General features: G+C 39.6%; 1 protein-coding gene across 1 annotated transcript; it reads left to right on the top strand.

The window, feature by feature from the left end:
• The first annotated feature begins 428 nt into the window (after positions 1–428).
• On the top strand, positions 429–21,985 carry tonsl (tonsoku-like, DNA repair protein). The gene is made up of 28 exons (XM_053237798.1): positions 429–733; positions 977–1,072; positions 1,189–1,331; positions 1,425–1,608; positions 2,463–2,592; positions 2,698–2,869; positions 3,409–3,523; positions 3,612–3,757; positions 4,756–4,908; positions 5,023–5,148; positions 5,412–5,604; positions 5,710–5,765; positions 5,905–5,994; positions 6,080–6,152; positions 6,316–6,479; positions 7,037–7,160; positions 7,595–7,815; positions 8,910–9,378; positions 9,592–9,782; positions 11,215–11,315; positions 11,986–12,142; positions 12,796–12,874; positions 13,009–13,316; positions 16,164–16,335; positions 17,151–17,326; positions 19,977–20,050; positions 20,463–20,596; positions 21,374–21,985. The coding sequence occupies exons 1-28, from the start codon at positions 709–711 to the stop codon at positions 21,559–21,561; spliced, it is 4,260 nt and encodes a 1,419-aa protein (XP_053093773.1). The 5' UTR covers positions 429–708; the 3' UTR covers positions 21,562–21,985.
• Positions 21,986–22,680: the final 695 nt, after the last annotated feature.

The following is a 22,680-nucleotide window of genomic DNA, read 5'->3' as shown; positions in this document are numbered from 1 at the left end:
AAAATAATGAGCATATAAATATTTTTTTTAATAGTTCGATTATGTTTAGAAATTGTGTACTGGAGGAGTGGGTGCTGTGGAATTGATTTTACAGTAAAGTAAAGAGGAGATTGAGAATACTCATAAGACACCTTGATGTTTGGACGCCATCTCAGACAGCCTATATTTTATTTCAAAGAAATCTCCATTTATAGGAATAACACTAAACCAGTGGTGTCACTTTACAGAACCAAATGTGTAGCAAAGTCGAACAACATCGACTTCTTACCTGGTCTTCTTACCGTCTTCAAATTTTGTTTTAAAATAAAAAATAAATAAATAAGACAGGACTGCTGTCAATTGCCCTTACTAACATGTCGTCTTTGTTTAGCCGAGGGGGTAGGGGAGGCGGAGCGTTGTGGGACCTTTACCCTGTGACGTTGCTGCAAACAGCCAATCAGCGTGCGGCAGAGCTCTTGGCGCCTTGGTGTGAACGGAGGCTAGATTAAAGTCAGAGATGTTTTTACACTGACTAATATTTTCATTTACCAACGCTGGATCGCGGTTCTAACTGAATGTTCTGATTGTTTAAAACACGCGGGGGTTTTCAGAACAAGATCGCCGCATCTTGAACATGCCAGCTGCTGTTTTTGTGTTGTGTTTTTGTTGATTTGTCAGTACTGTGTGTCCGGTTAGCAGACTAGCAAGTGGCTGCTGCACAACAGCACAATGAGCACTGCCAAAGAGATCAAGCGTAAGTTCTTCCTATTACTGCAGCATTTAACGACCAGAGGAGATTAGCATTAGCATTAGATACATGATGTCAGCGAGGTAGCACAAGTATCCCCAATTCTAGGATTTATACACGGTCTCATAACTAACTTAGTTCTTTACAGTTGGTTAGTATCGTTGTCGGATTAAACATCACATCAGTTACTGATCTTTGTTAGCACACTGTTTCAGTTTCATGTCACTTCATCGTTTTTTTTTAATGCAGAACTACAGAAAGCCAAAAGTAAAGCCCAGATCAGCAATAATCTGAAGGAGGAGGCCAGTCTGTGCAATCAGCTCGGTGAACTTTTAGCCAAGAATGGTAAGCTGTAAATCATCCAGGAACCCCAGATATCCTTGGTAATGATTCTGAGATTTGCCAGTGTATTTTACATCTGTCTCTCTGTCCTGGATGTGCCTGTTTTGTCCGTGCCTCAGGTGATTTCCAGGCGGCCATAGAGGAGCATCGGCAGGAGCTGGCGCTGTCTGAGGTTCTGCATGACGTCATCGGCTGTGCTGTAGCCAATCGGAAGATAGGAGAATGTTACGCAGAACTTGGAAACATCGAAGCTGCTCTCAAGGTAACGCAGTAAAAACAGCCTGATGGGTTTAGCCTTTAGATTGCCATTCCCATGTCTGTGAACTGAGCTTTGGCTTCTGATGGTCTCTTGCAGCATCAGAGACGGCATTTGGACCTTGCTCGCTCTGTAAGTGATGCGGCTGAGGAGCAGAGAGCTCTGGCCACCATTGGCCGCACTTATCTCTTCCTTCACGACTCCGATCAGTCACGGGACAGCCTGAGGCAGGCAGAGGACGCTTTCAAGAAGAGCCTGGCTATACTGGATGGCCGTCTAGAAGGTTCGCACAGTCTTGTTGACCCACTAGATGTAAAGACTAATGTGTTTCGTCAGGTGGCACAGCAGTGCAGAGTGTAGTCCCTTTTGCTTACTAGCACTCATTCATTCATTCATTCTTCAGTAACCATTTCATCGTGGTTTGACTTGTATTGAATCTAGAGCCTATCCCAGGAACACTGTGCACAAGGTGGGAATACACACTTGATGACTTGGTGGAACGCCAGTCCATTACATGAAACCACACACACTTATTCACTCTTAGGGCAATCCACCTACTGGCAACAGAGAACCCATATGGACAGTAATGCAAGCTCAGGCTTGAACTAGGGATCCTGGAGCTGTGAGATAATAATACTATCAGGTGTACCACCATGCCACTTAGCTTACTAGCAAGAATACTAAATTTTTTCCTAGGGTGGTCAAGGCAAAATGTCCTTATTTGATCGTATGAAAATGGCGATGTGGTTAACCCTTTTAACCCTGCCCTTGAGCCCTAACATTAACTATAATCTTTGAAATGGTTTATACGAATTATGCCATGCAACTGATCAATTTGCAAGTTGTAATGCTGGAATCCATTGTATTTGGAACTGGGAAAGTGAAATCTGTTCACTGTTGACTGTGCACCCCCATATAGTTGTGACTTCAGGTGTGTTTATGTCAGAGAACTCGGGCAAGGTGGATGTTGCCTGAGTTCCCGACTTGGATTTCCGAGTTGAATGACTGTTCCATTGCACTTTTTTTCCAACCAGTTTCCAAAACAGACCTCTTCCTTAGTAAACAAGATAATCTCCAGTGATTTCTCTCTTTTGGATTTGAGTGTTTGTCAATAATGTAAGTGTGTATGCAATGCAGGGACTGTGTCGGCACGGGAGCTGAGTGAAATGAGAGCACGTCTGTTGTTGAACCTGGGCTTTGTGTATGATGGCCTGAAAGAACCACAACGCTGCAGCGATTTCATCCGCCAAAGCATCTACATCTCAGAGTGAGACACTCGCACTTATAACCTGTGTCACTCTGCACTGAGTGCATGTTGCTTGACATAGACACCACTGATGCTGCAATTAAATCAGATTTTCCCCTGTCTTAGGAAGAACAATCTGCTGGAGGATCTCTATCGTGCCAACTTCAATTTGGGCAGCATTCACTTCAGAAATGGACAGCACTCTCTTGCAATTCGCTGCTTTGAGAAGAGCAAGGAGTGTGCACGAAAGATGAATGACAAGTTTAGCGAGAGTGAGTGCTTCTACACCATTGGCAAGGTGAGCAGTAGGTGAAGAGTAAATTAGCTGGGTGACATGGCTGGCAGGGTGTCTGTGTAGTTGGGATGGAACTGTAAATTTTCACATATAACAAACAAAAAAAAAAAAAGTAACACTTTACTGTGACTTAGAAATAGAAATGCACTGATACAGCTTAATACAGGTTGGCAGTCAATAGATACCTAAATCGTGCATTGTGCTGAAATATCACTATTGAGTCTTGTAAAATCATTTGAAATGAACAGATATTTTCAGATATGTTCAGAGCAGATACTAGAAAAAAACATTGGGAAATGAAATACTTGCAACAAGCTTCAGAAAAAAAAAACCTCAAATCAAATATTATAAGGTAAAATTGGACTTATTAAAATAACGTAACAATAGTCAAAAATGAAATAGTGAACAAGCAAATAACATAACCGTAAAGACAGTAACACTTCACAGAGTGTAGTGTACTAACATCCCAGTCCTGTATACCTATTCAAGGGTTATAAAGATGTCATGTGGCCTGTGCTCTTACGTATTTTATATCTATGTAGGTTCTTCTGAATCTGGGAGACCTCCTGGCAGCCCGGCGCTCTCTGAAGAAGGCCTTCTGCCTCGGCTCCCAGCAGCCTACCGAACGAGAGGCAGTCAAGAGGGACCTGAGATATGGTAAGTGGGAAAGTGGGGAGGCTGTCATTGAGCCTTTTTATGGTCTGGAAAATGTATATGCTCTTGTATATGGACATTGTTTCTGCAGCAATCCGTGGCTGTCAGCTGGAGGAAGCTATGGCAGCTGTCCATAACACTGTCTCTCAGGAGGCTTTGGGTCTTGCAGAAGGACTGGGAGATCTCTACTGCAAAGTGGGCTGCTATTCCAGAGCTCTGGAAGCTTATCGCACACAGGTAAGGGGCTGTTGTATTTAAACCTAATTCTAAAAAAAGGAAGATTATAGCTGCCAGGTAAATACAATGTACAAATACTTGCCTCTAAAAGGTATGGCTAAATCACACATTTACCAAAAACTATACCAAGTTGTTAAATAATCTTATATAGACTTGTTTGTGTGGTTTCTCCCTCTCTGACATACTGTTTATTTTTAAAAATGGACAAAAATACATTGCAGAGATAAAATCAGTGGCCACAGCCTTCTTGAAGCCAGACGTAAATCATCAGCAAATAGTTTGGTGTCATTCTATGAAAGAATGAGGTACCAGGTAGGAGGTGCCCAAAGCTTGAAGGTGTACATTACAAGCGATTCAAATGATTGATTTGTATATTAATTTTTTTTAAATGCAGGTGTTAATTTGTTAAAACATTAAGAAGCAGGGTCAGAATGTACAAATGTGGTCAGAGTGAAAAATTATCTTAAGTGGCAAGTAATTATTAGAAATCAGAAAACGTACTCCTGTACTTGGACCTAAGAATAAGAGTAATGTACAAAAACTCTTTAGCCTTAAGGGTGCTCTTGAATGGGTGAGTATTTAGAAGTGCTGCAAAGGCGTCTCAAACTGGTTTGAGTAGTGAAAGGTAACAGCACTGAGACAGAAACATCCACACATCTTCCATGCTTGAAAAGAAGTACTGCAATTCATAGATAATGTAGTACCAATAAACATGCACCAGGTCAGTTGGAAAGCTACCATTTTTTTCAGTCACAGATTTAATTAGTAATCACATGCAATGCCATTCCGGCTGTTTGAGGCACAACCATTTGGGACGTGCCTTACTCTTCTCCGGTGTGCAAAATCGCCATCTCCTGGCACACCATTTTCTGTGGCTGAACTATTTGTTTAATGTAGTGGTCTTGCTGTTTATTTGTACACTGCTTCCATGGTTTTGGTATGTTGCCAAAACCATGGAAGCAGTGTACATATGGTATATTTTACATCTATGTTTTTAGCTGTCGTGTGCCGAAGAGTTGGGGAAGCCTGTTCGAGAGCTGGCTGTTATCCACGTCTCTCTGGCGGCCACTTATTCTGACCTGCGACAGCACGACAAAGCTTTAGAGCACTACAGACACGAGCTGAAGCTGAGAGAAGGCAATCCCAAAGAGGTACCTCAACACACATACACTGGTCTTTTATCTTGTTCACAGATTAAAGACTACAAGGATTAGTGAAAATTGTTCCTAGATTTTCTTTGTTTATGTTTCATGCGTGTTTGGCAGGAGTGTGAAACGTGGCTGAACATTGCGAGCTGTCAGGAGGAGTATGGTGTGAGCCTGGAGGAGGTGGACAACAGTTACACTGCTGCTCTGAATTGTGCTGAGAGAGCAGCTCAAAGCAAACTCCAGGTTCCTCACTCTCCTTCATGCATCCCACATGCGTACAGATACAGACGAGTGACAAATTAAATAAAAAGCTGAAGGCTCTGTTGTACCATGGGGCATTTCCACTTGTTGTATACCCCCATCCCCCCTATTTTACATGAAACCTGCACCACTGTATATGTAAATGCAAAATGCCAAGAATGCCATTCAAACTGATTGTTAGCATTTTAGTGCAGGAATAATGTCTGTCTGTTCTTTGGTTGTGTGTTTCATGTTCTTGGCTGCAGAGACGTGTTCTGCGGGTGTGGCTGCAGGCGCAAAAGCGTGCTAGCTCAGCAGGCACTGATGCCACAGAGGCTCGTCTCCAGGAGCTGTGTGAGGCACAGGGTTGCCGGTTGGAGGACAGTGATGAAGAAGAGGAAGAAGAGGAGCTGCAGAATAGTGAACCTCTGGACAGTGACATCCAGATCTCAGATTCTGGTACAGAAAACAAAGAAGATAATATTCACAAAGATGTATAAATAATGTAATAAAGGTTCTGAATGTCTTGCTCATATGTACTCTACTGTGTTGTTTTCTGTGCAGATGATGATCTGGAGGGCTACGATAAGCTTGTGACTGGCAGGAGAAAAACAGGAAGGGTACGTGAGGATTATTAAAACCTGCTCTACATATTATTTGCTATTTCATTGTTTGCTCCTCATTCTTTTTATGTATTTATCGATATTTCTCTATAACTGTCTCTTCTGTTTCTCACTTTTTATTTCCGCACACACACAGTGGAACCGCCGGAATGAGAAGGGTGAAACTGCACTGCATCGAGCCTGCATTGAGGGCAACTTGAAGCAGGTCCATTACCTGGTAGAGCAGGTAAGCTGAACTCATCACCCAAACCCAACAGATCAGCTCTGATGATGTGATTGTGTCTGAAATGTCTGTTCTTTTTCTGCAACAGGGCCATCCACTAAATCCCAGAGATCACTGTGGCTGGACACCACTGCATGAAGCCTGCAACCACGGCCATCTAGGTACTGAGATACTTATGTTTGCTTTTTCTTTTACTGTAACGTCCTCTGTTTAAACTGTGGTAGATACAGTCCTGTTAGCCTCACCTATACCTAACCTTGTTTTTTACTGGTTTAGAAATTTCTTGTTTTGACAGCTGATCTGCTTTGTGCCTGTGTCTTCTAGGGATTGTATCCTTGCTGTTGGACAAAGGGGCGAACATAAATGATCCTGGTGGTGCGTACTGTGATGGGGTAACGCCCCTGCATGATGCCCTGAGCTGTGGGCACTTTGAGGTAGCACGCCTGCTGGTGCAGAAAGGGGCTTCAGTTAACGTCCGCAATAACAAGGTCTGATATATATACAAACACACAACTACATCTATATGTAGCATTCTACAATTAACATGACCGAATTTGTTACCAAAGCTATTTTATGTAATATATAATCACTAATTGTTTCCTCTGAAAAATAATCTCACTCCTAAAAAGATGGAACCAAAGAGATTTCCAAAAACCTATGGCTGAAAAATTCATTTAAAAAAATGCTTTTCACAGGGTTCCTGAGTGGCATTCAACTTCTTGTCTGCTATTTCAAATCCTGACAATGCTAGGGCCAAGGAGCCAAAGTAGCAAAATTGGTTGGGTTGGGAGGAATGTTATACTGTCTTTCCCATGTCAGTCACAGTGAAACACTCCAATTGTAGGCATGTGTGAGCTCATGTATGTTTAAGAGGCCAGAGAGCGCTTTCCTCCAAGTGTGTTATGCTGCCCAAAAACAAAAGGGGAGGGGGGGTGCTGGGTTGGGGGTTCCACATATATATTTTGTACTTTGTTTTTTTTTTTTTTTTTTTTTCTTCTCCAGTGCTAATGGATATGCTCTTGTGGGTATTCTTTGTGTCTATCAGGGTGACAAACCTTTGGACACCTTGCGACAGTGGCTAAAGACGTATGGTCGTGAACTAGACCAGGATACACGGCAGGATTGTTCAGAAACAGAGAAACTCCTGAAGAGAGCGCTATCGGGAGCAGGTGAGGAGTTGTTCAGTAATTTAAGAGAATTTGGCATTATGTATTGGAATTTCATTCATTTTTATGTCAGGAAACACATTTACAGTGGTATAGAGTTACAAAAATGCAAGAGAGAAAGACCAGATTAACTTCTTTCATAACTTCTTTCAGTAATTTGGTATGACCGTCACTGTGCTCGCAACTTGTTTTTACCTTCTTCAGTGGGACGTGCTAAATTTTATTTACAGATCTTACACATGTCAGTATTATATTAATAATATAATTAATGTAATAAGTGTACCAATCATTTCAGTAGGTATGGTGTTAAAAAATTTAACAACTAACTATTAATTACTTCATATGGCACTGGCCTTCTCTTTGTACATGAAAGATTAGACATTAGGCTTTTGATCAATCAGTAAAGACATTTTCTGTCTCCTCTCTCTGTGCTGTAGTGGCAGCTGTGCCTGTGACTCCACAGCCTCTACAGGACAGTCAGCTGTTTGATGCTGAGTGCTCAGAGCCGCTGCTGCAGCAGAGTGAGTCCCACCCCATATCCCAGCATGCCTTGCTCAACGCACATACACCTCCAGAGGCCAGTACTCCTCCCAGAGCGAGGCGATCCACTGGCCCTCGCCACCAACCCAGAGGGACTGAGGAGAATGTTCTGTTTGGGGTGAGATTTCAGTGTTATTAATGTCTTTGATTGTTTCAGTAGGCACCTGTTGCTCCCTGTTTGCATTTATTGTATGTGCTCAAGCTATTAGATTGAACTGGTGCTCAAGTTATCTAGGTTTATGTGTACAGATGTTGGGACAATCCCCTAGTGGACTGAAAGGGGCAGCAGTATCATAAATTATACAATGTTATACTACAGCGCTGGTGAATTCTCAATCCTGGTTGGTCAGAAACTGTTAATTTTCTATAACAGCACACCTCTGACAGTAGTTACAGCTGCAAATACTAGTTTTATTTGAATGTGCTTGTTATAATATGTTATCATTTCTATAGTTGCAACTTGCACCGTTTTCTGTGAGGAGATGTTTACTGACATTTATGGAAGCAGTGCTTTGTAACAGTCAGAGGTAAAGCTGTCCCTCTAAGATTTCAGCATGGGAAAATCTAACTTGTTTTGCCAACATTCCACAATATTAAACATAACTTTACAAATTGTGCTTGTTAGCAAATTGCTGTGTTGTAAGATGAATTAAAAAAAAAACTCTGGGACGTGCTGTTATAGGAAAACTTTGGAGTGGTAGCTCAGTGGTTAAGACGTTGGACTTCTGATCAGAAGGTTGAGAGTTCAAATCCCAGCACCACCAAGCTGCCACTGCTGGGCCCTTGAGCAAGGCCCTTAACCCTCAACCGCTCAGTTGTGTAAATGAGATAATTGTAGGTCGCTCTGGATAAAGGCATCTGCCAAATGCCATACATGTGAATGTGAATGTGAATGTAAATGAGTGGTAACAGCCTTCTGCTTTATGTCAAGTTCGTCCAGTGTAGGTTTTGTTTTTCACGAACTAATAGGCAGCTTCTTCCATAATTGATGAGGGGTTATTGTGAAGCTGCATTGTAGCTTGTGCATTCCTGGTCTTTTTGATTATAAGTGTTTATTATTTATTTAATTGCAATTTTAATGGTTGAGATAGTTCTGTACTGTTGTGGGTGGTGGGAGCTTTTGGGGTCAGTAGTGTGTGCCGCAAGTTAGAGAAGGTCAGAAATTTTACTGTTTGAACGTTTTTCTTCCTTTTTCTCCATTTACCCTCTCAGACTGAGTGCAGCTCCTCTGAGCACTCGGACTCTGACATCAGCCCACTGCGCCCTGTGCGGCCAAGACCTCGCTTTCAAGATGTCTCTTCATCCTCAAGAGAGGGTTGTGCCTCTCAGGATATCCCTGCTCCACATGGGGTTAGAGGGACAGAGTTGCCCTCACAGCCTAGCTCTGGCAGAGAGGAATACCATAGGGCCATTCAAAACCTGGGCAGTGCAAAGTCCCGTCTTCTCTCTCAGAGCCTATCTGAGCCGGCCTTCAGCAGCACGCCAGCGGTATCAACCAATCATGCGTCAGCTTTAGTCCCTGAGGAGCATTACATACAAGACGATTGGCTGGAAGATGACTTGGGGAGCGCTCAGCCAAAAAAGAAACGAAGGGTCTTCTCAGAACAGGGCAGCAGATGGGAGAGTGTGGCATCTAGAAATCAGAATCGTGCATCTGGATCATTCGAGTCGTCTGCTAGAGGTGTGGAACAAATATGATGTTATTAATAAAAATTACTTATCACCAAGTGTGTCTTGTCTTTGTGAAATAATGAGACTTTAGTTTTGCTAATTTATTCTGCATGTATCTGCTCAAAACATGTGAAAGTGCAATGAGACCGTAAAGGACCAAAGATATATTTTCAGGCTTGTTGCTGTGTCTCTAAGCACTTTGTAATTATATTTCTCTATGCAGGTCAGTCATCCTCCAGCAGGAGTCTCTCTCTGAAAAAGAATAATAAGGCCCGACAAGTGAAGATGAGTCAGCTGCCTGGTATGGTGATGCTGGGCAGACGAGAGGTCACCAGGTCACCCAGTCCCATCATTACCCCTGTTGATGAACCCCCTCAGCTTGCACACCCTCAGCCATACCGCACACAGGCAGTGGTGAGAGTGTCACTTGTTTTCTCACTCTCTGACGTTAACCACTGTTTTCTAAATGACTATGCTGGGTCAACAGTCACTGACTACTCGGCTAATCTGTCTAGTGGAAGCTCTGTGAAACCCTATTTACCCTGAATTAAGGCCATATCCAAACAACTGTACTTTTTTGCAACAAAAATTTTGTCCTCATAATGGAAACACTGGATTATGTAGAGTAACTGGAGTGCTAATTAACCCTAATTAGAGACATTGTGTCACCATTATAATAACCCTAGCTAACAAGTAGTCATTAATAGTCTTGCATAGTATTCTTAGTTGTGCATAGTCATTAGTATGTTGTTTGCATGTTTTGGTCTTGGCTCCTATGGACTTATTCTAAATTTAGGGAAAGAAATGCATTTCTGAATTTAAAAAATAACAATTTTACATGCACAGTGAACAGCTTTTTTGGCACAGAATGACTATTGACTTCTTTTTCAATTATTGATTGCTTACTTAATACATTAGATACCTAAGTGTTCATTTCTCAGGCCTGCATTCTTATGTTTGCCATCAACAATAAAAAGTTACTATATGTACTATATGTATATATAGGTACTATATGTAGAAAGTTTATAGGCTTTTCAATTAGGTCATGAGCCACTGTTCTTTAAAACTAATGTCTGCTTCCAAGATTCTCACTGGCACTATTTCTCAAAAACTAGTGGTTGAAAGTTTGTAGAATTTATATGGAATTATCATTGTAAACAGCAATGAACTGATTAGATTTTAGTTCACACATTAAGGTCACAGCAAGGTTGAATGTCTGAAATAGTTATACTTCAATATCTTCCTTCCTGTTTATAGTATATTTTAATGGTATTTCAGGCATACAAATTAGTAAGAAGAAGGATTAGACTATTATTAAGGTAATACTATTATTATGCCATTGTAAGTTTCCAAGTTTCAAGTTTATAAAAATTTACTCATGCGTGACTCTCTAGGAAAACAAGCAACCCCCATATATATAATACATACTGTGTGTGTGTGTGTGTGTGTTTGTGTGTATATATATATATATATATATATATATATATATATATATACACACACACACACACACACACACACACACACACACACACATATATATATATATATATATATATATATATATATATATATATATATATATATATATATATATATATATATATATATATATATATATATATGTGTGTGTGTGTGTGTGTGTGTGTGTGTGTGTATGTATATATATATATATATATATATATATATATATATATATATATATATATATATATATATATATATATATATATGTTAGAGCTGCTGTAATTAGAGTATCATATGACTATCATATGACCAGTAACTAGTAATTCACTCAGTAGTGAGTTGCTCATAGACATGTTTGTTTTTGGCTTGTTTGTTGTAGCCACAGGCTGTTCCTCAGAGCTCAGCAGCTCCAGTGCCTGCACCAATCAGGATGAGGGTCAGAGTTCAGAACAATGTCTTCCTGATTCCTGTTCCACACAGGTTTGTCTGTAATTTTTTTCCCCACACTTTATGTGTAACTTATTTGTTTTGTTATCACTGACACCTCTGTATTGTCTATGTATGTGTGAATAGCAGTTAGTCAGTGGTGTTGCATACTGTAAGTGCTAGGGCACCATCATGTGATTTTAATCACATAAACGATTTAGTATGAAATATCTGAATAATACTGAGCTACTTAATCAACAGAAATCATGATGAATTAATATCATAATTTTAAAATTGATCTATGATGTTTCACCTTTATTTTTAATTTATTTTTATTCATTTAGCCATTTTCCCCATTTCTTAGGCTACCTGAGATGCTTGTTTAAAGGAATTATCTATATTTAACCTTCATTTAGGCTAAATCCCAATGGTTTGCTATTTTGCTATGTATACTCACTACGTAGGGTGTAATTCCTTATTTATTTTTTGTCCTGACAGCTTTAATAACCCATCCTGTGCTGGGTGTGTTTGTACAGCCTAATGCTGTGTTCTCACCACTGTTTATGTGTGTACTGTTTGGGTTTATGCGTTAATCGCTCTTCATTAGTGTGTTCACAGTGAGGCTGACTCTGTGCTATGTGTTTGTAGAACTGTTAGATCGTTTAGGCACTGTGAAGTGCTACTATATTGTGTGTGTGCTACTTTTAATTCTGTGTGTTTTCAGTGAAGCTGACTCCTGCACAGTGTCATGGCTGTGTGAGCAAGCTGCGCAACGTTATTATCAGACCTGTGGGCTTCTTCCCCGTCTTTCTCTGCAGAAAGAGGGTGCTCTGCTCTCACCTGCTGACCTTCTGCTGGCTGTTCTGCACACCAATGAGGAGGTGACTACATATACAAATTTTTCTTGCTCAGGCCATACTAGCATTAGAAATATTAATAAAGTAAAATGTACTATATGGCCAAAAGTATGTGGACACTTGACTGTCACACCCATATATTTTTCTTCCCCAAACTGTTGCCACAAAGTTGGAAGCACACAATTGTATAGAATGTCTTGGCATTCTGTAGCATTAGGTTTTCCCTTCACAGGAACTAAGGGGCTGAGCCCAAACATAAGTGCTTGTGCACAAAGCGAGGTCCATGAAGACATGGTTTAGCAAGGTTGGAGTGGAAGAACTCAATTGGCCTGACCTCAACTTCACTGAACACCTTTGGGAGGAATTGTGAGGCCAACTGCGCCCCAGGCCTCCTCATCCAACATCAGTGCCTGACCTCTCTGTGGCTGAATGGGCAAATCCCCACAGCCACGCTCCAAAATCTAGTGAAAAGCCTTCCCAGAAGAGTGGAGCAAAGGGGGATTAAATCTGGAATGGGATTTTCAAGAAGCATGTTTATGGTCAGGTGTCCACAAACTTTTGACCATATAGTGTAGTTTAAATGTGTCATAGCCTTGATGGAAAGTTAAGTATGTCTTGGAGACTTGATGCACTGAAGGAGACTATGTAATTTTTTTGTGTGACTTGTGTGTACGCAGGTTCTGGCAGAGGTCTGTTCCTGGGATCTCCCTCCTCTTCCTGAGCGATATAAGAAAGCTTGTAAGAGTTTGGACGTGGGTGGGTGCCTTTCTGGCTAGTTCAGTATCATCTTCCCTACACAATTTGTCTAAATTGGAGGTCATGCCAAGAACAGGGTTGCATTTTGTGAATGTGTTTATTCCCCTCCCTTTGTTTGTGTGTATGTGTTGTAGAAGAGAACGGGCGTGTGTTGCGGCTATGTGAGGTGCAGGATGGCTCTCCACACGTGTGTGTATGTGGTCTTAGTCTGGCTCCATCAAGTCTGTCTCCCCTCCTGCGTGCCCTTAAACTCCAGAGCAGCCTTACAGAGCTCAGCCTTTCCTCCAACCGTCTTAATGATGACCTCCTCCCTGAGCTCATCTCTGCAGCAACCACCATGCCCCGCCTTCGTCTTCTTGATATCTCAGCCAATCAGATCACAGGAGAAGGCATAAAGAAGGCAGCAAGTGCACTAGAGGGGAGGACTCAACATGCCTTTCCGGTACTTTTTACTCTTCTGAGCACTGCTAGTTTTTTCACCTCCCAGTCTTGTATGTGATTAGGAAAGTTATATGATTCATATAGATTTCCACAATTAGAAATTACAGGGGTTACTAGTTTTAGTAGCTTTGGAGAAATTGAAGATTATACAAAATTGGAAATCCTAATGACCTAGAAAAATTATTTGTAGCATTTTAATATCATCAGATTAGGCTTGAGTGGTGATGATTTTTTTTTCCTCTTTTAAACACTTTCAATATAATCCCTTTACAAATCAAATGTCTAATATCCAACATTTTTCTCTGCTGATTTTCAGCTACTCAGCATCTTTGAATGTGTCTGAGTACTGGCTGGTGCAGGCGAGCAAAAAAAAACAGCATGTTTAATTACTTTCCAATTATCATCACCATTAAAATTATTTGTAAAGTGGTCAGTTTGACACTTCATTGTAGGCCTGTTTAGTCTTTTTAGGTCTAAATTCTTTTCTGTCTTTTGGCCAAAAACTGAAAATGCTGTTTTTGACTGCTTTCTGACAATATCTCAGTAACCTCCCTAATAATTATATATAAAATGATGTTAATTACATACTCTTCTAATGTTAGCTAAGTCGAACAAATTTTGACAGATTTATTTCACATTAATAATCTCAAAAGACAGAACGTGAGAGTGCCTTGCAAGTCCAGTAGAAGCATTGGGGAATGGGATGGAGCTAACAGGTGGTGTCAGTTCATATCAGAAAGTTCAAAACACCTCCACAACTGTCAATCATTCCAGATTCATATGCTAAATGGCTCAGCTCCTGTTTTATTGGGTAGAAAAAAGACTGTTTTTTTGCTATATTTTTGAGTAATAACTTGTACTATCATATTCCGATGGTAAATTGTGGAGTTTTACACAAAATTCATAAAGGTTGGTAGGTCCGGTAATATAATATAATTGGAGTAAAGGTTACTGGATATCACAGCAGTGTTAATAGTCTATAGAGACGATTAAATCGTTAAAGCCTACATCAAATATGTGATTATTATGATTAGAACCCAGTGAATGTATTTTAAATGCTTTTTGCCTTCCATTTTCTGTTTCTTAACTGTTGATCACTTAGTCAGACCAATCATTAGAATTTATATGATTTAAACTTATTAATGATGATGATTACTTTGTTGGGACAAAAAAGAATTTCGGTTAGAAATAGACATAACTGATCAACATGGTCCTCAAAACATACTTTGTATTATATGTCAGTTCATAGGGGGAAAAAAATAGCACTAAAATTTTCACAATTATTCATACTTTACTAGCATCTTTTAAAATGTATTTATTGCAGTGTATATTCAATAAGAACTCATCTGGGATTTAGCTGATGTAATTATTTTGACAAAACTTTGGTGACATCATTGGTAAAATGTGAGTTTTCAGTTTTCTCTACGACAGCTTTAAATGCAGAGAGTGCAAGTAGTTTCACATAATTGTTCTGACCTTGAGAAAAAAATGTTGTACTAAGGTTTCGTTAACCACAACTTTATCAACAAGAAACCACAGAGACAATGAGTCAGCATTTTCCATCATACACTAACCATATTTTTTCAGTACTGACCCACAGAATGGTTTACTATCAAAGATCTTGTCTTCCCAAAAGACATTCAGTGAATTAAAAAAGGTTATTTATCTGTGCAGTGTGTTGACATGCATGTAAAATGCACAAAGTTGTACAAGTATCTGTGGAGTATAGGCAAAAAAAGATGTTGATTCGTGTTCAAGAAAGAATCTTATCAGAGTTTATCACTTTGTGTGCTTTTGTCATTGTGCTTGAGAACATGCTCAAAGTCTCAGACTAAGCCACGCCAGTTTTCAGTGTTGAAATAACTGAAGAAAATTTACCATAGATTGGTTGTAAAATAAAACCACTTTAGAAGGCAAATGTCTTTTCAGTTGCTATTGCCTTTCTCTGATACAACAGCCTTTAGTAGAATGAGAGAGCTGTTTAGCTGTGCAGATGGACAGGACGATCCAGGGCAATATCGTTACAATCAGTGATATAGTAGTTCTCCAAAAAATATTTACAGAATAACAATAGAGTTTAAATTTAAGGGAGTGTTTTAATAAAGCTTGTAGGTGCACACACATGATGGCTGTCACTGCTATCATGGCATGCAGATTCTTTTTGTTTGTCACCCCTCCAGTGATATCATTTCCCACTCATCTGCTATTTAAGTACTTTGGCCACATTGTGTGAAGAAAAGAAAGTGCAAAAGTAGTGTTAGTGGTCCCCACCAGCATGAAGGGTGTGTGATATGTTTGTGGGTGAGAGTACGTGGAAGAGTCTGTGCATGATGGAGAACTTGGGCAGTTTGCAAATTGCCTTACCTGTACTATATTTTTTTAATCTGGCTTTTTAAATCAACTGGTGATGATTGCTCTGTTGTTAAGGCAAACAGTAATGCAATAATGGCACATTTAAAAGTCTATGAATACACTGATGTTTTAATTTCAATGTTTCACAAATAAACTTAAATTAGGAACAGGAAGAAGTCAAGCAGTTGTTTGTTAATATTCGGACTTAATAGTGTCTGTAATAGTTCTTTCATTAAATACAGTCCCCTCTGAAAATATTGGAATAGCAAAGCCAATTCTTTTGTTTTTGCTATACATTGAAGACATTTGAGTTTGAATTCAAAAGATGAATGAGATGATGGGTCAGAATTTCAAACACATTGACAAACACTACTGGTGTTTGTCTTCATGTTTAAAAACTCCAGTTTATCCTTAATGAACCATACAGAATATAAATTTCTACTCTGTGAAGTGTATGTGTTATTCCTGTTTAAGAAGGTCTCTTCATCCCATTCAGTGTCTGGAGGAGCTGAATGTGAGCATGAATCCTCTTGGAGACGGCTGGTCTCAGGCTCTGGCCTGTTTACTGTCCGCCTGTCCCCTCCTGGCTACTCTGTCTCTGCAGGCCTGTGGCCTCACTGCCCGCTTCCTTCAGCAACACCGGCTCCTGCTAGCCAGTGCTCTCTCAGGTAGTAATTCTCTTTTAATTCTTCCAAACTTTAGTTATAGCAAGCTTCACAGTACTACAAAGGATCACAGTACTTGGTAAAAACAAGAAGCACAAAACTATAAAAATATTTGTAATGCCAAAGCACGATGGTGTGATTTTAAAAAGACAGTAGAAACTAGGCATGAGACAGAATTTTGCTGCAGCTACCTCTTCATACACACTAGGTGGCAGCACCAGAGGTAGGCGCATACATGTTTTTCTCATCTGTACAATTAAATTAAGTGTGATGCACTCATGCATTTCAAATATCAGTAGGAGTGGTGATAACATGAATATTTTATTTAGCCTAATCATGTAAGGCACAAGCATTCCATATTAATAATGTTGCCTTGAAATACATGTATGATCATGAAAAAGATTAAAATAATGTTAATAATAGGAGAAAAATTCCACTTTATATTATACAAATTTTATATTATAGAATTTTATATGAGGAAGACTGTTCCAAAGTGTAGGAGAATGGACAGCAAATGCAAATTTGCCTACTGGCTTTGTTTTTCCCATGTCCATGTGGGTTTCTTCTGGTTTGGCCACTCTAATTTGCCACCAGTGAGGCAAGGTGTGGGTGAATAGGTGGGTGAATGTGTGTGTGCATGATGCCTGGCCATGGACTGGCATGCTATCCTGTGTGTATTCCTGCCTCATGCCTAGTCCAGGCTCCGGATGCACCAGAATAAAGCGGATACTGAAGATGAAAACTACAAGCACACAAAAAAGTACATTGTCTTACCCTCCCTTATGTACCATGTCTGTGACATTATGTTTGCTTTATAGGTACGGGTCACTTACGGTCAGTGTGTCTGTCCCAGAATGCTTTGGGCTCCACAGGGTTTGAGTTGGTGTTAAAGACATTGCCACTACAGCACCTCACACACCTGGAGCTTAATGCTGTGTGTAAAGGTCCCTCAGATCAGCCTGCTCTGGATCTCTTCACCAAACTTCTAACACAGGTACACCTACTCCCATAGTACACGTACACTTATATATATATATATATATATATATATATATATATATATATATATATATATATATATATATATATATACACACACACACATTTTAATAATTCAGTACTGCCACTGAATAATCTCGTTGTTGTAACACAGTATTGTATATGTCACGATAACATTTTGATTAGGCACTTTTAACCACACTGAAAAAGCTCAGTATAATAAGTGGTAACTTTTCCTTATGTGGCTGTAGAAAGCCAAAGACTCAGAGACCTGACTTACAGTTGAGGTCAAAAGTTTACATCCCCCTTTCAGAATCTGCAAAATGTTTATTATTTTACCAAAATAAGAGAGATCATACAAAATGCATGTTATTGTTTATTTAGTGCTGACCTGAATAAGATATTTCACATAAAAGATGTTTACATATAGTCCACAAGAGAAAATAATAGTTGAATTTATAAAAATGACCCTGTTCAAAAGTTTACATCCCCTTGATTCTTAATACTGTGTTGTTACCTGAATGATCCACAGCTGTGTTTTTTTGTTTACTGATAGTTGTTCATGAGTCCCTTGTTTGTCCTGAACAGTTAAACTGCCTGCTGTTCTTCAGAAAAATCCTTCACGTCCCACAAATTCTTTGGTTTTCCAGCATTTCTGTGTATTTGAACCCTTTCCAGCAATGACTATGATTTTGAGATCCATCTTTTCACACTGAGGACAACTGAGGGACTCATATGCAACTATTACAGAAGGTTCAAACGCTCACTGATGCTCCAGAAGGAAAAACCATGCATTAAGAGCCGGGGGGTGAAAACTTTTGAACAGAATGGAGATGTGTACATTTTTCTTATTTTGCCTAAATATCATATTTTTTCATTTAGTACTGCCCTTCAGAGGCTACAGACGATAGTTACATGTTTCCCAGAAGACAAAATAAGTTAAATTTACCCTGATGTTCAAATTCAAAAAGTCCCCCCCCCCCCCCCCGGCTCTTAATGCATGGTTTTTCCTTCTGGAGGTGAGCGTTTGAACCTTCTGTAATAGTTGCATATGAGTCCCTCAGTTGTCCTCAGTGTGAAAAGATGGATCTCAAAATCATAGTCATTGCTGGAAAGGGTTCAAATACACAGAAATGCTGGAAAACCAAAGAATTCGTGGGACCTGAAGGATTTTTCTGAAGAACAGCAGGCAGTTTAACTGTTCAGGACAAACAAGGGACTCTTGAACAACTATCAGTAAACAAAAAAACACAGCTGTGGATCATTCAGGTAACAACACAGTATTAAGAATCAAGTGGACGCAAACTTTTGAACAGGGTCATTTTTATAAATTCAACTATTATTTTCTCTTGTGGAATATATGTAAACATCTTTTATGTGAAATATCTTATTCAGGTCAGCACTAAATAAACAATAACATGCATTTTGTATGATCCCTCTTATTTTGGTAAAAAAATAAACATTTTGCAGATTCTGAAAGGGGGATGTAAACTTTTGACCTCAACTGTAGATATTTGTAGTTTGTTGCTATATATTGGGGGTTGACAATTGGCAAGATGTGAACCCAGCAAAATGTTTCAGCAGACCAAACTGAGTACTTAAACAATTACTGCGGCAGAGCCGATAAACGTAAGGGGAATAAAATGGCCATACATGGTAAGTCTAAACATGAACCAGTAGAGCTGCTCTAGCAGCATTTACTGTATATAATTTATTAGATATAGGCAGCTCAACATACTTTCACAGACTTTTCATTTTATTTACATCTTGTCTGATTAGCAAACTGATTACATAGTTTGCTTTAAATATTAACAATCTAAAAAACGAATATTTAAAGACAAAGAATAATGTATTTATTCTTGCTGCATCAAATTCAAAATAGCTATGTCTCCCACACCATGCCGCTAAGTGGTAATGTGAAGCTCCACTAAGAAACAAAACAGGCGCTTTGAATTGTCTTATTTATAATCGAAAATGAATTATTAATGGTAAAACATTAAACAAAAACCTTTGTCACCTTTTAGTTGCTAATCCGGGCCATTGTAAGCAATAAATTTTATGTGATAATATATCATATACAGTATCATATATTTATATGATAATTAGTTATTGAAAAGGTCTTGTACATTGACTATCTTGTAATGTACTCAGGCCTTTGAATAATTGTTCAGCTTTATAAAGAGATGAAGGCATTGTTTACGTTTAAAAAGTAGAAGGCTTTCGGATATGTAAGTGGAAAAGAAAATTTCATAGAGGAGTAATTTGGGCAGTGTATGAGGTTTGCATGAGCTGCTCTTGACATCTTTGCACACTAAGTGTTAGGTAGTGGTTAAAGTGGGCTTCACACATTTGCATCTGCATGTTGCATCCTTCCTGCCCAGTGAGTGGGGCCAGTTGTTAGGAACTGATTAATAGGCCACAGTCTGTGGCATGCAGCTCCACATTTCACTTATTCACTTATTTAGTTGTCAGTTCATCAAATTATGTTTTATTTTATTGGTTAATTTATTCCGAATACATTTAAGCAAATGTTTCTGAAACGTTCTGAAATACTTCAAATTATACTTTGCAGTGTGTAATCCAATGCAATCTGTGTGCTTGTGTGTGCGTATGTGCGTGTGTGCATGCGTATGTTTGTGTTCCAGGGTGACTGCTCACTTACACATCTGGGCTTGGCCGCAAATGGCCTGACTGATCAAAGTGTCAGATCTTTCACGAGGTGAAGTCTTATATGTTCTACCCAAAGATTGCCTACTTCTTATATTCATCCTTATTTGTGCTGTGATGCTTTTTGTGACTCTCTGAAATGTAATGACCTCTGTGAACTTTGAACTCTGAAATTTCAAATCTGTCGTTTTATATTCATCTTTTGATCCCAAGCCCAAATGTCTTCAGTGTATAGCAAAAATTAAAGGAATTGCCTTGTCATTCCAGTGCTTTCAGAGGTGACTGTATATCTCATGACATACTCCTAGTTCTGTTCAGACTGATTAGGGTTTTTCCCTCTGAGGACTGGTTCAGAATGTAAAATCAGGTAGTGGATGTGAGGAGGTGCAGATTGTCAGTGACTATAAGATTCTTTGAATAGGAATATAGTGTAATTAATCAGTAATTTTCTGTTGACTTTGTAGGTGTCTCATTGTTTGTCCATCCCTTGTGTCTCTGGACCTGTCAGCTAATCCCTCTGTGACTTCAGCCGGACTTCACAGTCTCCTCAATGCTCTTGATGAAGCACGACGCCCTTTGACTCATCTTAACCTTCAAGGTTAGTCATCTGAGGATTTTTATGTCTTTGTGATAGCGTTATGTTGTCCAATACATTGGTCTTGCACTGTTATATATGGAACATTTTTATATATTTCATGCGTTGTTTACTTAACCAAAACATGTTAATATGTGGGTGGCATGGTGACCTAGCAAGTAGTGTTGACGCCTCATAGTACCAGGGTCACCAGATCAATCCTGAGCTGAGGTTACTGTCTCTGTGGAGTTTTACTTGTTTGCCTTGTGTCTGCTTGGGTTCTCTGATGGGTGGCCTCCAGGTTCTCGGATTCCTACTGTCCAGAAACATTCCAGTAGGTAGACTGGCTATGGTAAATTTTAAATGAGTGTGTGAATGTGCATGGAGTCGTCAATGGGCTGGTGTCTGATCTGGGAGGAACAGAATAATATTTAGTAATCTATTAATACCCCAAATCAGTACTGGCACCAGGACACCCTGCACGTAACACATACTGGCCAGACTTCCTGACCGAATGTTGAAATAATTTGTGATTCCTGGAAAACATTTTATGTTATCCAGGCTGGAAAACGAGGCATTGTTTGGTGACCACGTTATATTTTTGAAAATAAGATTTTGATGCTTGAAAAGTCCTTGTTTTGAAGCATCTGCATGAAGAATTTACACAGTTAGCATGCCTCTTTGTGTTTTAGCTGTCCTTTAATTTATTTTTGTATTAAATTTATTTATAATCATTAGTTGATGCCCTACTTGTGAGTGTCTGTCTGATGAAACATCTCAGCGCACGGATCTCTATATCAGGTTGCCAGGTGTGTGGGCCGTGGGACGCGGTGTGTTTGGACAGCCTGGCTGAGCGCGTTCAAGATCTTCGGCTGTGCTCTCAAAGGCTTAACAAGATGGATCAGGAGATTCTGCGGCGGAACTGGCCAGGCCGTATCCTGTCCCGTAACTCCAAGTGCCTGCTCAGTATTGCTCCTGTTCCACACTAGCTGACACTGTAGCATTTGTGCAGTCACTCTGTTCTGGAGAACTGAACTGAGCCAACACCAATGCTGAGGTTTTCCTGTGTTGGTCTCCCCCCCCCCCCTTCATGTTTGATCACTTATTTTACTGTACTGTTTTACTGTACAAATATATTTGTGTATATTTAAATCTGCTGATTTGGTGTTCAGAGTCAGTCAGTATGTACATGTGTGTCTTTGTTAAAGGTCCTTGTGCCCATCCACTGTTTACGAGAAGCAGCTTCTGTTCCTAATGCAGCCCTGTCTTGGAAACTTTCAGCATTAAATATAATGAATTGAAGGAAGAGCTCAGCAGAGCTTCACATGATGCAGAGTGATATGCATTTTTGCATTCATCTTAATAATTATGTGGATCCTGTATAGGAAATGTACTAATAAATATGAAACTATATGAATGTGTGCCAGTGATATCTTAAGTCAGCCTCAAGATAACTTGATCTGAAAGTAGCAGACTCAAACTGGTCTCCATAACAAAAACTACACTTTCCATAACAAAAACTACAATTAACCCATAGAGTGCTACACAGTGTCCATTTCACTTTAAATATGTTCTGTGTTATGGTTCAATCCCTATGAGAATGCAGTGTGTTGAATGTCTCTCCACATTTGCAACTCTCCCCACACATGACTCATGTTGAACACACACACACACACCATGTTAGGTACAAATGGAGTTATAATTTTATTAGAAAGATCATGCCTGAAACTGTACTTTCCTTCAAGTTAACTTCGTAAAGATTCTCATCTCTCCATTTTGTTCCTCATGATGGAGATTCCACATCTGCACCTCCCTGTGTCCTCTCTACTATACAACAACCCCTGAATGGCTGCCTAGTGCAAAACAGTAGCCATCCAAAACCCCAGCCCACGTTCACAGAGTTCTCCCTACAAAGTATTACAGTTCCACAGTCACTGTCCATACCATGTCATTTGAAGGTGTGGTCTGCACCTGCAAAAAAGCTGTGCTTCATAAACTGTTTTTTGTTAGAAAAGTTTGCATAAATCTGGCACAGCATTCAAGACCTCAAGACTCCGTACAGACTCAAATAGCATTAATTGTTTGTGCACATAGAATGAGACAGAGAA

Source organism: Pangasianodon hypophthalmus, chromosome 10 (genome assembly GCF_027358585.1).
Source record: "Pangasianodon hypophthalmus isolate fPanHyp1 chromosome 10, fPanHyp1.pri, whole genome shotgun sequence".
NCBI classification, from domain to species: Eukaryota; Metazoa; Chordata; class Actinopteri; order Siluriformes; family Pangasiidae; genus Pangasianodon; species Pangasianodon hypophthalmus.
This window is presented reverse-complemented; position numbering and strand designations above follow the sequence as displayed.